General features: G+C 44.0%; 2 protein-coding genes across 3 annotated transcripts; both read right to left on the bottom strand.

Moving 5' to 3' along the window:
• Positions 1-433: 433 nt before the first annotated feature.
• On the bottom strand, positions 434-3,757 carry dmrt2a (doublesex and mab-3 related transcription factor 2a). 2 transcript variants are annotated; one of them, XM_042101244.1, is made up of 4 exons: positions 3,570-3,757; positions 2,985-3,398; positions 2,426-2,528; positions 434-1,958 (listed from the first exon to the last, which is right to left on the bottom strand). In XM_042101244.1, the coding sequence occupies exons 2-4, from the start codon at positions 3,330-3,332 to the stop codon at positions 697-699; spliced, it is 1,713 nt and encodes a 570-aa protein (XP_041957178.1). In that variant the 5' UTR covers positions 3,333-3,398; positions 3,570-3,757; the 3' UTR covers positions 434-696. The 2 variants fall into 2 exon arrangements, with proteins under 2 accessions (XP_041957178.1, XP_041957179.1); XM_042101245.1 differs by lacking the exons at positions 2,426-2,528; positions 2,985-3,398; positions 3,570-3,757 and adding an exon at positions 2,216-2,255.
• Positions 3,758-7,717: 3,960 nt separating this feature from the next.
• Positions 7,718-10,976, bottom strand: dmrt3a (doublesex and mab-3 related transcription factor 3a). The gene is made up of 2 exons (XM_042101246.1): positions 10,447-10,976; positions 7,718-9,060 (listed from the first exon to the last, which is right to left on the bottom strand). The coding sequence occupies exons 1-2, from the start codon at positions 10,895-10,897 to the stop codon at positions 8,012-8,014; spliced, it is 1,500 nt and encodes a 499-aa protein (XP_041957180.1). The 5' UTR covers positions 10,898-10,976; the 3' UTR covers positions 7,718-8,011.
• Between the last annotated feature and the right edge of the window lie 2,246 nt (positions 10,977-13,222).

Below are 13,222 nucleotides of genomic sequence, written 5' to 3'. Positions count from 1 at the left end.
ATATTCTATATACAAAATAGGAAAATGAATAAAAACCTTGAACTGTGGTTTCATCATGAGATTTTAACATTGTCTGTTTACCAATAGTACATCTGGGTTTTTTAAAAAACATTAATTGATACTCTATATTTAAATACTATATATACTATACTAATTGATAAGTTAATTATCCATGTTTGTGTGTGTTCATTTCTAATGGGTTCTATGTTTACTTAAAAGCAAAAATGGTTTAGTCTCTCCCTCTAAAATAAGCTTGATGTTTTTGAATGTTTTTATTGTGTGTGTGTTTTTGCATGAAAAGGCAAATTATGAACTTATGTTTGATTGTTAAATGTAATGAGCATATTAAGCAAAATAAAACTAAACATCAGATGAATACAAGATAAATACAAGTGAAACACCACTAATCAAATGAGCACGGAAATGCAAAATCTTTACATATAAAAGGGTTTATTGACATCATGAATACATTTAAATACTCTAAATCATACAGTGATGTACATCATGCTCATTTTGCATATCATAGGTTTTCATTGCATTAATATTTACACAAGTACTAGAAGAGCTGCAGAGATTATGGGCATTAGGCAGTCAAAGATCCCATAGAAATGTTTTAGGACAATTTGCATAGTTGGGTATGACACACAAAACAACAAACAAGGGGGAAAAAAACAACTGACATATTTAGTCAAGTCCTTACTGAGATGTTCTATTGAGAGAGGGCGAGGGTCTCTTTAGTATGGCCTCCACCGAGAACGACAGCATTTCGCTGGACGAGACCTTGGTCCCGATAGGCGACTTGACAATGAAGTCTTTGGCGAGCCTGTCTCTGTCGAGCGCCTTAAGGCTGCCGAGCTCATCCAGGGCAGCGCTCTCTCGGTACTTCCTGGCGGCCTCCTCCAGCAGGTCCTTGCAGCAGGGTCCGCGCAGCTCTCGGCCGGCGCCAGACTTCTCGCTCAGCGTCTGCTGGATGAGCGAGTGGAACGGGTTGAGCTTCATGGAAAGTGTGTGCTTGGCGCTGTGCTTGCTCAGCTTGTTGAGGACGTGCTCATGGGGGTTGTGAGGGTTGTGGTGGTGCGGTTGATGGTGCTGCTGCTGGTGGTGGTGGTGGTGGCTAGCTGTTGGTGGTGGTGTGGATGCACCCTGGTAGACCTGGCTGAAGCCTCTCTTTGGCGGGGAGAAGGCCGAGCACTCCCTGTGGACCTGGGCGAGGCTAGCCTGCTGGATGACCTCCCCACCTCCTCCTCCTCCCCCTCCTGTCTGGCTCTGCTGCAGCTCGCTCAGCTCGGCGGCCGCCCGTGACCCCTCCAGCTTGGAGGCCGCCGCGTCCTGGCTCTCGGGCGAGTGGCTCTCGGACGCCACCGACGCCATCATCATAGGCTCCCACACGGCGCCCGGCTTGAGGTTCTGCATGGCCGTGGCGTTGAGGAGGCACTGCTGATAGAGGAGGGCGTCCCCGACGCTGCTCACGCCCCCGGCACCGCTCCCCACACCGCCGCCGCCACCTCCGCTGCGAGGCCACACCAGGAAGCGCGGCGTCAGTGGGTACTGCCGGTAGGTGGTGGCCACGCTCACGTTTGACGAGATGAGTTCCACGTTGGCAGGGCCGGCGGCGTATTGCACTGACAGGTCCAGGCAGCCGGGCAGGAAGCCGCACAGCTCTTTGGGCGGAGGGGCCAGGGCGGCGGAGGGGTGGTCAGCAGCGGCCGAGGAGAAGGCCGCCTTGTAGGAGTTGTACTCGGCGGCGTGGACCATGCCCCCGGGCAGGAAGAGGGACGCAGCAGCCGAGGCGGCCTGGCCGGTCTCGAGCAGCTCGCGCTCCTTGTATTCGCGCTCCAGCATGATGCTCTCAAGCTCTTTGTCGGCGAAGGCTCGTCGTTTGCGCATGCGGTCGCTCAGTGGAGGAGGCAGAGTCGGGCTACTGCTGAGGAAGGGGTCAGACTGAACAGGCCTGTAGCCTTTGGAGATAAAGAACAAACACAATGATGATTAATTATTATGTTAAACTATTTGAATATCCAAATGGATCCATACAAGTCATACATCAAATCAATAAATAATTCATACATCACTGAAACAAATGCCAAATCATTTGCTTCACCCATTTTGCCCAAGTCCATGCAATTAGTTAAATCCTGTCATTCTCCACATTTGTAAGACAATAGTATATTTTCCATCTGCAACTTATTTCATGCAAAAGTATGGCGACGCTTACTGCGTTATCCAGAGAGGAAGAGAAAAGGAAAGCAATCCAAGAACAGCTGAGGGAGAAAAGTGGATATTAGAGAAAAAGAGTAAAGAAATGAAAGATGGGACAAGAACAGACAGATGACTGTTTAAGGTCAGAATATCGAAGAGATAAAAAGCAATTAATGGCAGTATGCAAAATACGCATGCTTTTGGTTAAGCGGCCTTTTAGTCTTACCTTCAAGAATACTTTTAGCCAACATGGTCGAAGGCCGAATGTGTCTCTGATAGATAGTGCGTCTTTCTGCTGGTATCTGTTTTCCTGAAATACCCTTTTTATCCTAAAATCAAATAAATACATAGATGATCAACAATAAAAAAACACTGGGATACTTAAACTAACATGCTTTCATTTTCAATCACTAGGCAACACCATATTTATTGGTTAGAGCGGAAAACGGGCCTAAACATCCCGCAACAGTAATGAGAGGTCTGCTTTAATATTTTCATAATATGGTAGGCCTATTTATATTATGATTCTATGAATAGAAATTCGTTGCACATTCTTCGATTTCAATTGCCTGCTCAGTGGGTCTACAATTGTATCTTAAATTCAGATGACAGTAACTGGTCGTATAGGCAACAATAAAACTATAAAAAATAAAACAAAGCACAACTTAAATGGGCCTATACGACTACACACGAAGGAATAATTAGTTTAAATTAATGTAATTGGTGTCAAAATAACTTGTGATGTGTGGGTCGACATTTCACACGAAGGCTCAACAGACACTCACCTCTGTCGCTTGCTGTCTTCTGAGCGCCACCTGAGCTGCCATAACACGCTGCCTTTCCACTACGAGCAGACAGTTTGCGCACTGACAGTCCCGCCACCGACAGAATCTCTTGTGGCCCTTTAAGCACGACACCACGCCGTGGTTCCTGCAGCGAGCGCATTTCGGAGTCCGACTGAGTTTCCTCTGCTCGCCTGTACACAGGTTGGCGTGCCCCGACTTTTCATCGTCTTTGGAGCCCGGGTCGTCCTCCCCTGCGCTCGACAGAGTCGCGAATCCCGCTTGATCGTCGCCCTCCGCCTCCAGAGTCTCTACGTCGATTTCATATTCAGCACCGGTGATATCCGTCATACTTGCTCAGGATTAATAAACCAAATTTTGATATGGTCGATATCTTCTGGATGCTTTCTTTGTCGCCTGAAATAGTATAAGAATACAATGAATGTTACACCAAAATAAGCACGCCCGGCTTTATGATCTTAGCCTAATAACCACTTTGACAGCAGAACCGTCAGAAATGATCTCACAAGTACACCGAAAAAAAACAAAAAAACATCTTAGTCAAAATACAATACATAACAAACGTACCTGGTAATGACAATGGTGAAAATGACCAACTGGAATCCGTGTTTGACTGGTTAATGATTAAAATCTTACGAAACCAGTAACTCCGCTTCTGCAGAAGGCCCTATGTATATTGCAGAGTAAGGGACAAATGACACTCACGCTGTGAGATCACAAGCGGATATTTACTAATGCTGTCACTTCAATGTGATCAAGGCTTTTCTCTAAGAGAAGCCATCAGGCACCTCCTCTTGCGCCTCTCCCAGGCTTTCTCCGTGATTGGCTCCTTTTCAGCGCCTTGCTGCTATTGGCCAGAGTCCGAAGCTCTCCCTCAATTGACTTCTTAATGGAGTGAAGTTACAAATCAAACAATCACAGGAAACCATTAATTAACAGCTCAAAGTCTATAGGGAAAACTTAAAGGCAAAGAAAACATGTCGTACGTTACGTTATTGGGATTTTTTTCCCCAATGTTTTATTCAATGTTTTATACAGATCTTTTTCATTATTAGACAGGGCTGATATTTTGCAAACCTCTCTGCATGACAGATCGCATTCTGTATCGCTATAAGCATCATTTTTACAATAAGGGATACAGGGATATCGACACCTTTGGAGATTAGGCTACTGTTCTCCTCTAATAGAGTATTTTTAATTAACAAACCATTCAAGTAATGAGTATTTATTCTACAGTTTAACTACTAAATGACAGCTCAAACTTCGATAAGTCGTTTCGACAGCTGATTTGAAACAATTATATTCAACTGAAAATTAAATTGAACATTTTGATATGTTCAACTCAAACAGATCAAAACATAACATACGATTCAAAGTTTTGCTTTTCATCATCACGATCACGCTGTGTCCACAACCGCGTCTGTAAAATAGCCTACATTATGTGTACGTTACACTATATAGCCAATACAATGTAGGCATAAACGTTGCAAATATTTGCATTATTTGCGAATTGTATGGGCAACCAATAACCAATAATCATTATTGATGTGGCCATTTATTAACCTAATAGATGGGAGACGTGGGCTGATGCGTCTTTATTCCAACACACAAACCAGGATTCACAGATATAGAGATAAGGAAGTTTCCCAAACAAAGCCAGTGGAAAAATCAAGCAGTCAGCATGAGGGACGGTTGCTACACCAAACAAAGCTCGCATGCCAACTGACCCAGCATATGTGACTTTCGATAAAACAAACGGGCCTTCCACCAGCCACCCGAGACTGACATCATTACATCGGACTGTTTGTAGGACTCGCGCAGGCTACTATATGAAAAAGCATTTTCATCGCTATAGCCTACTATATGGATGTTTTGCCTAAATGTCAATGCATACAATAGCCTTTATTTAAAACATCAGAAAATATTTGAAAATATCTAACTTAAGAAAAGTCTATAAATTATGAAGTCATCGTTGGCATTTTCTGCCTAATTTAATCAAATAGCCAGTTTATCCCCCACCCACCCTAATTCATAGGAAATACTGAAAACAATTCACGGACTTATGGTGGACACTGAACACAATCTTCTGACATCTGTGACCCAAACATCACAAAACAAACAATGCATTTTGTCTCCGAGGCCAATGACATGTAGCATTTTTAGCGTAGCATATCGGAAACAGCCTTTGGATCATATTCTGCTTTGCAGGAGAGCCGCGGACGAGACCGAACCTATCCGCAGTAACCACTACAGCATGGAGCATATATATAGGCCTACATTATTTTTTAGAGAGGTGGATATATCTCTATCAACCAGGACATGCAGTGTGACAATTGCGCAAATGGAAGCGAATAACACATCTATTTAAAAGAGTTGAGGTTTGTGTTTTATAACCTTTAGTTGCTAAAATGTATACCTATGAAACTATAACAAAAGCCTCAGCTTGTCACTCTCAATTGTAGGCCATAATACAGAAAACTAAACATGAATTATTCTCCAGAAATAAACGGACGATTGGCTCCGTTGGCAGAATTGTGCGTTCAGCGTCAGCTCGGTGACAGGAGGACCTGCAGCTTGCCTCGACCAGACTCACATGTGGTGAAGATGTCAGACGTGCAGGTGCAGCTTCGTCACTCGCTCTTCTTCTTAAATTTATTAGCAAGGTTACGGCCAGCTAACCAAACTGCTACCCTGGGTGCTGTTTCCCTATAGCCTAAAGAATGCTTTGATCTTGCGCAGTTATCCTGCTCCCCAAAACAGATCAGATTGCCAAGCCAAAGACGATGCGAGTGTCTTCATTCATTGAGAGGAAATAGGATTAAAAAAGAAACAGAAATAAATAATAATTTAAAAAATATATAAGCTTGTGCATAGGCCTACCCTGCAGAAAACAAGCCTGCTGGCCGAAACAGGCCACCGGCACTTGAACCCGGCGTGGCAGTTTGCGAAAGGCCATTTCGCTTGAAAGATTAAGCTCGTGTCACATTTAATTTGAATGTTTAGTCCATTTTCTTGGGTGGGCCTGTAATTGTTGACTAGGCTACTTTGCGTGTTTTACAAGCACCGCACTTAACGACTTTCCAGGCATGAATGTGGCCTGCATGGAATTTATTCAAGTTGCAAAAACAATACGCAACCCTGCTTCTGGTTTGGTTCGCACGGTGTCCCTGTCGTAGGTGACTGGCAGTAAAACGTAATGTGATCCGTGCGGAATCGGCAAAGATCTGTGAGATCGCTATAGGGCCCTGTTTTGTTAATTAGCATTCAGGAGACGTGATGGATTGGCAACACGTGCATTCCGTTGAATGCTAAAGCATCCGTAATTTGTCCTGTCATTAGATGGGGGCTAGAACGGCATGGTTTGTTGATTTAGCAGAGGCCATTCACATGCTCACTGCAGGAGCCCTCTTTTGGCTACGCAAACACTGATGGGCGACAAAACACATTTTCACACCTGCACTTCCTTGTGAAAATAAACGAATTACAAATTGACATAATAATAATAATAATAATAGTAAACAATAGCAACAATAATATAACCTGCCATTATTATTATCATCGTTATAGGCCTATTCATATTGTTTTATTCTCCTGGAATAGCCCATGGGGCGATTTTGAAATGGCTCATGTCAAAACGTTGATAATATAGCTAAATTATTTAAGGACTGATATGCAGAAATGTCGTTTCAAATTCAGGTATAGCGTAGCGGAAGAGGAAAAAGACATCTTATTTTGGACCGATGCCTTGAAACGCTTCCTTCCCAGGCCACGCGGTGGCAACACTGAACTACAGGAAAAGTCAGCCCTGACCTCGTGCAGCTTAAACAGGTTGAGTATCTCAATAGGCCTTTATCACGGCAGCCCACGGGCAGCTGAAGTAGGGCTGTTCACTTTCCTGTTGGCAAGCAAACCACAGGTGTTCCTAAAAACATTAACGAGGCCTCTGGTTGAAGTAACTGTGGCCGAATCTGACACTTAATTAGAAACACCTGTGCTCACACAGGAACAGGGCTGTTCACTTCCTACTTCGACTGCCGTGATAAAGGCCTATCCCAATAACATCAGTACCTATGGTTAATATTTTGATAAAACAACTCTTCCAGTTCCCCATCTTCTCTTCAGAGATTGAAGTATGGCCTATGCTAGCAAACTGTTGTATGAAAATATTAACTACCGGTATGTACAATTATTTTACTAATAGCTGTGTCTTGGAGTGAGAATGAAAGTTAAAATAAGGTTGCTTTCCTTTAGGAGTACGGTGATTAATCGCATTCATCAGAAAATGAATGTTTGTGGGATGTGGGCTACTGTTTGTGTAGCGAACCCGCCACTAGGTGGAGTCATTTGCTCACATTTCCCCTGCAAGAACTCATTGACAAAAAGACTGAAGTTTATTTCCTGGCTATCTCTTAGTCGGCTTTGTTTTTGTTGTATTTACCATATAAACCTTCCAAATGTTCTCATATTGACATTATAAATGCATAAACACATTATAAATGTTTTGCATAAAATACAAAGTGTATTTTCCCATGCATTTACTCTCCCTAATTTTGTACATGGCATGATCATTAATGGGATAGGCTGTATATTTGGGAGTGATATTTTTGTTACTACACAAAACAATATAGAATATATTCAGAGAGAGATAAATAAGAGATAAATAAGACCCTCCAAAAAACATAAATGACAGAGACAGGTTACAGTGAGGGATTTATTAGTCATACTCTTCTCATGCATAATGACTGGAGTATTTCTACATTTGGAGACCCATTCACATGCAGTGCCAGGGAGATATAGATTTTCACAAACAGACACAATCTATATCATTCACTTTTTGGTCATAGTCATTTCATAGTGTTGATTGTTTTTTGTATGTGGGGGACTTGTAGTGTATGATTAAGCAAACACTTTTTTTTTTAAAGTAGAGCAAAAAGCATCTCTTTGCACACCATGGGGGGGTGGGCTTGTCAGCTCCACTGTCTTGTGTTACCTGGGTCTGAGCCAGCACGTTAGGTCGAAGAGTTCAAGATCCGAGAGTCTGAGGAGTCGGACCGCTCGTCATAGTCCTCGTCAGCGGCGTACAGAGTCTGTTTGGGGACGACGGGGCAGGCGTCCTCGGCGAGGGTCAGCCGATGCTCCTCCGAGGGCCGGGAGGAAGGGGGCTGCGAAGAGAGGACTGGCGAGCTGCGGAACATTCCGGCGTGCGAGGCGGCGGAGAAGGGTGAGATGTAGCCCGAGCGCAGCTGGTACTGCTGCTGCAGCGTCATGGTGTTCCACAGGGTCACGTCGTTGTGGACGAAGGGCCCCGCCTGACCGCGGGTCAGCGAGTTGCGCAGCATTAGCGGGTAGCGCGGCGGCTGGGGGAAGGGGTGCTGCAGTGGCATACCCAGCGGCCCGGGCATCACGCCCGCCGGCGACTCGGACGAGAAGCGCAGTGAGTCGGGCACGCGGAAGGCCGAGCCCACCGACCACTTGGAGGCAGCGGACGCGGCCGAGGCCGAGGAGGACGAGGAGGAGGTGGAGAACGAGTAGGGCCCCAGCGCATGCTCGAAGAGGGGCCCGGCGGACGGCAGGACCAGGGCCTCACCGCCAGGGGACGAGGCCTCGGCCTGCGCTTGGACCTTGTCCGGCTTGAGGGCCGAGCGGCTGGACAGCAGAACCTCAATGGCCCCCACCAGGTCGCCGCCGCAGCCCTTGAGGATGAGCTCCAGCACGGCCGGCTTGTGGCCCGGGAAGATCTTCTTAAGCACTTCCAGTGGCGGCCGGTTGGCTCTCAGGTTAAACGGCAGCGACACAGACCCTGAGAGGCCCTCGATCAGCAGGCTCTGATCGCCGGCGTAGCGCGGGCTGTCCGACTTGGACTCAGGGGGGTCCGAGCTGAGCTTCTGCAGGCTGTAGGGACTGTCGTCGGGCTGCGGCGTGGCCTCGGGCGGCTCAGGGGTGTAGCACGAGCCAGATTTGGGCTCCTCGGGGGAGCTGGCTTGGTCTTGGTCCTTGTCGCTGATGGTGCTGCCATTCTCTCCTCCGGACTGGTCACCTGACACGTCATCACTCAAGTCTGTGGGGAACAGAAACAGAACTTATCTCAGTGGCCTATCCAACCAAATGACACGGTCAACACAAGTGCACTGAAATAAGTTCCATTACATAGATGAGCTGCCACTAAAAAAGTTATTTTAAGACTGAGAGGATCTCATACTTTGTCATATAATTTGTAATAACAGTTGCAACTCAAATATGTCTAATATTTCCTTTTCATTTGATGAATGACATTTAAAACTTATATGGTTTTATATTGGCCTATCTGTCAACTCCTGTGTGATCTACAAACCCCTTCCTCTCTTTCGAGTAAATAGCTGATAAAACAAAATACTGAGTAATCTGAAATCAACCCATTTCCCTGTAGCATGGTAACATTTCACTCAAGGTTGACTTCAACCAAAATGTGGCTATTGAATGTGGTTTCTATAGAGCCTTCGATTAATGTTTGAAGAGCCTGTATTGTATAGTAGCCTGTCTGATTAAAGTTGCAGTGGTGCAAAATCCGTGGCAGCCTATTTCTGTGGAGCCTTAAACTTAACACTGTCCGACATGTATTTTTACAATTTTACAATTAATGTACCCTTAGGTAAAAGAATAACAATGAAGGGTATTCACCACATACAAACATGTATGCTAGTGATACAACAACTTCCATAGTTTTTCTTAGTGAAAAATATTTTAGTTTTGAAGAACTGGTATTTTCTTTTTCAATTTCTATTTACTTCTACTACTACTACTACAGTAGTCTTAGGTATGGCTAGGAGAGAAAGGGTCCACCTATTGCATACCACAATAGTAATGTTAATTTTAGGATACTGTCAAATTATTATTATTATTATTATTATTATTATTATTATTATTATTATTATCATTATTATTATGTAGGTTGTTATTATCAGGTCAAATTGCTTTGTAATGGAATGTATTTAATATCTTTATTGTTTTGGCTGTTGAGATACTCAGTAGTGGGATATCGTTATTGTCCTTATATGCCTCAATCAGCTAAACAAACTCAACATCTCCCAAACATACATAACAACTCACAATAATGGTATTAAAGAGTATGAATTACACTATTACAGTAGCCTATAGCTTGCAATTGCCTATATTAAACCAAAATATCTTACCAGTAGACCTAATAGGTTACAGTGACTATAATTAAACATGTTAAATAGAAAAAGTAAATCATTTTGGAAAGATCTTAGTTTATACGTTATTTAACAGTGGTCGTAAGTACCAGTAATATCTGCCATAAAATGAAAGTGGCAGTTTTCGGCATTTAGTGCAGGCTTCAACATAACATGTAGGCATACCCATCATTTCAGTTCTTGAATTTCAACACAAAAGTTCAGAAGATTTAGTCAAAGAAGTTGCTAAAGATGAAGGGTCTCCCCTTGCTTACCCTTAGCTGGATGTGATGTCCCCGTATCGTTCACCCACCTCAGGTCTATTTCTCCAGTGCGCGGTGGCGCGCCCTGGGTGCCCTCTCCACTCCCAGCCACGGCCATGCCGGGCAGCACTCTCAAGGACTCCGGGATGAGGCTCTCCAAACTCTCATTCGCCTGCTGCCTGCGAAGCGCCACCTGCGCCGCCATCACCCGCTGCCTCTCGATGATCAGGATGCACTTCTCGCAGGTGCAGTCCTTGAAGCGACAGTAGCGCTTGTGTCCCTTGAGCCAGGAGAGCACGCCGTGGTTCCGGCAGCGAGCGCACTTGGGCGTCCTCTGAAGGGGCGCGCGGGGCTGCGACACCGGGCCCCCCATGTAGAGGTAGGGCGATCCGTAGCCATTCATTTTCCACGGGTCACACAGGCGCGCTCGCTTTCCCCCGGTGTGGCAGTGGCGCAAGTGCATCTGATAAGGTGCAGCAGGGGCAGGAGCGGCTGTTGTCAGCAGCGCAAAGATCAAGCCCCACTGCTGCTCGCTACACTCGTGATAAGAGGTGTTGACTTTGACTCAGAGATGAGGATCCACCTTTTCCCCCCCGGCAATAAAGACGTGCATCAGGCGATCTGACACGCTTTAATGGAGCCGAGTAACTTAACGCTATCTCTCGCATCACTGTCACTTTCACGGCAAATCCCACCGACGCACCATCCCTTCTCAAACAGATTAGAGAACAGATATTTCGACAAAAAGAAAAATCTAAAATATTGCTGCTGAGAAAAAATGAAAAGCATCTTAGCTTTGCATGTTCAGCCTTATCTAGACAGGCAATGCTTGTCATTTTAAACAACCTGATGTCCTTGAATTATGTAACCTTCCATGTTTTATTTTAGCCAATTGTCCTAGGTGTTGTAATATATCAGACCTCAACGAATTAGATTGGAAGTCTACAGCCAAGAATTTCCTAAAGAATGCAGTGCTGATTGACATTATGGCTGAGCTTTTCTGAAGGCTAAAGCACCAGGTAAAGGCTACTTTCGTTTGGCACATGCTGTGAACAAGAATTAACCAGCAGCTAAATAGCCCACCTCGGTATTTTGCATTTCAATATGTGCTTAACTTATTCCCACGAAGGAATTTTGAAGTCAGTGACTGGCCTATACAAACTGAACACCATTAAACAAAATTGAGTTGGGGTAGCCTGTAGTGAGAATCATGGGGTTTATTTATCAATTTAGTCTATTCCTCTTAATGCCTGCGAGATTGTAAGCCGAGATGTCTTGTGAGGGATTTAACCACAAACTCTTCAGTTGTTCAAAGGTGATTTTAGCTGATTTTTACCACTCAGGTGATGTTAGCCTTTTTTTATACCAAGTATTTTAACCACTACCACGGGCCTACACCCAGCCGACATAGCCTATACTGGTAAAACTATGCACCATAATTTCCAAACAAAATGCTGAAATTATTATATTAAAAAAAAAAAAACTTTCAACATGTGGCATGTCAGCACGTCTTTAAATGCCAAATGCAAACAATATTTTGGACGCTGCGATGTCCTCTCGCCCTAGAGCCCATTGAAACACAACACCGGACACCCCGGAGTCCCATTTCTGTGCGTAAAAAGGGTTTATTCAAGCACATAATGGGATCCCAGCAGACCGGCTTTGGGAACTGGAGGCCACGGTAAACTTCACCATATGAACTCGGTTTCCAGGGCTATTAAGCTTTTAATTGGAAAATAGCAGAGGAAATTTCAAGGTGACTATAATGCGTTTGCAGTTAGTGCAGGACGAGTAAATTTGCAGCTATTGAGAGTGGGAGGGAACCACGATGCTATACAGAGGGGCAAGTCACAATAAAATCATTTATACTTTATTTCACTGCTAGTAGTGTGCATAAAACACATGCATAAAATATTTTCTCTGCACAAAATGTGACACTCACGTAAGAAGACTAATATAGCTAAATTGTGCCTATTACGGACAAGCAATTTAAGCCAAGTGTTTCATTTTAGATCCATCCACCTCCCACCTTCAAACCAATTTCGTTACGATATTAAAAAGTTATTTTCTCTACATTTACGCATAGTAATTGTATTCAGCGATGCCCTAAACAAACATCTCGGTCTATAAACTACAATGTGGCTTTCTAAGTTATACATTTAAATTATATTTAATACGTAAGAATTTAATTGCATTCGTTCCTCTGCGTGCTTTTAATTTTTCAGGTGTTTACCAGAGCCCGTGTTTGACCCCATGGAATAAGCTCGTCATTTTACAGTCATTACTTCTGGAGCACATGCGTACAAGGTCAGCTTCCAAATGGTTCCATATTAATAATGATCAAATCAAGCATACGCCAAGATAGATGTTTTATTAGTTGGTGGGAGAATTCGATCCAAAAGTGGCACTCAGTATGAATAACACGGACATTTTTTTCCACTCAGAAAAACGTTGATATTTTCATAATAATAATAATAATAAAACGTCTAAATTCCGATTATATTGACAGCACCAACCAACGTCTAATTATATTTCAAGGTTGGCAGTCTTTATTTCAAATTCTGTGTGAGGAATAGAAATATTAGCTAGCCATATGTCCGTCTATAGATTGAGTTAAACAATCCGAGCACAGAATACAACTCAAATTCCATTTCAGAGCGTAAATGGCGATAAGGGAGGCCGTTTATGATTGACATTGAGCGCTGAAGTAAAAAAGCGAAACCATCAGCATCAGACGGTGGTTTATCTGCGGGGGACCCTAACACTGTTTTACTCTGAAGGACAGCAC

This window comes from Alosa sapidissima, chromosome 8 (genome assembly GCF_018492685.1).
Source record: "Alosa sapidissima isolate fAloSap1 chromosome 8, fAloSap1.pri, whole genome shotgun sequence".
Classification (NCBI taxonomy): Eukaryota; Metazoa; Chordata; class Actinopteri; order Clupeiformes; family Clupeidae; genus Alosa; species Alosa sapidissima.
This window is presented reverse-complemented; position numbering and strand designations above follow the sequence as displayed.

Coding starts and splice junctions, on each gene's coding strand:
- dmrt3a (XM_042101246.1), bottom strand. CDS start 10,897: ATGCACTTGCGCCACTGCCACACCGGGGGAAAGCGAGCGCGCCTGTGT. Junction 9,061..10,446: donor GACATCACATCCAGCTAAGG/GTAAGCAAGGGG, acceptor TGTTCCCCACAG/ACTTGAGTGATGACGTGTCA.
- dmrt2a (XM_042101244.1), bottom strand. CDS start 3,332: ATGACGGATATCACCGGTGCTGAATATGAAATCGACGTAGAGACTCTG. Junction 2,529..2,984: donor GAAGACAGCAAGCGACAGAG/GTGAGTGTCTGT, acceptor ATTTGATTTTAG/GATAAAAAGGGTATTTCAGG. Junction 1,959..2,425: donor GGCTAAAAGTATTCTTGAAG/GTAAGACTAAAA, acceptor TTATCTCCAAAG/GCTACAGGCCTGTTCAGTCT.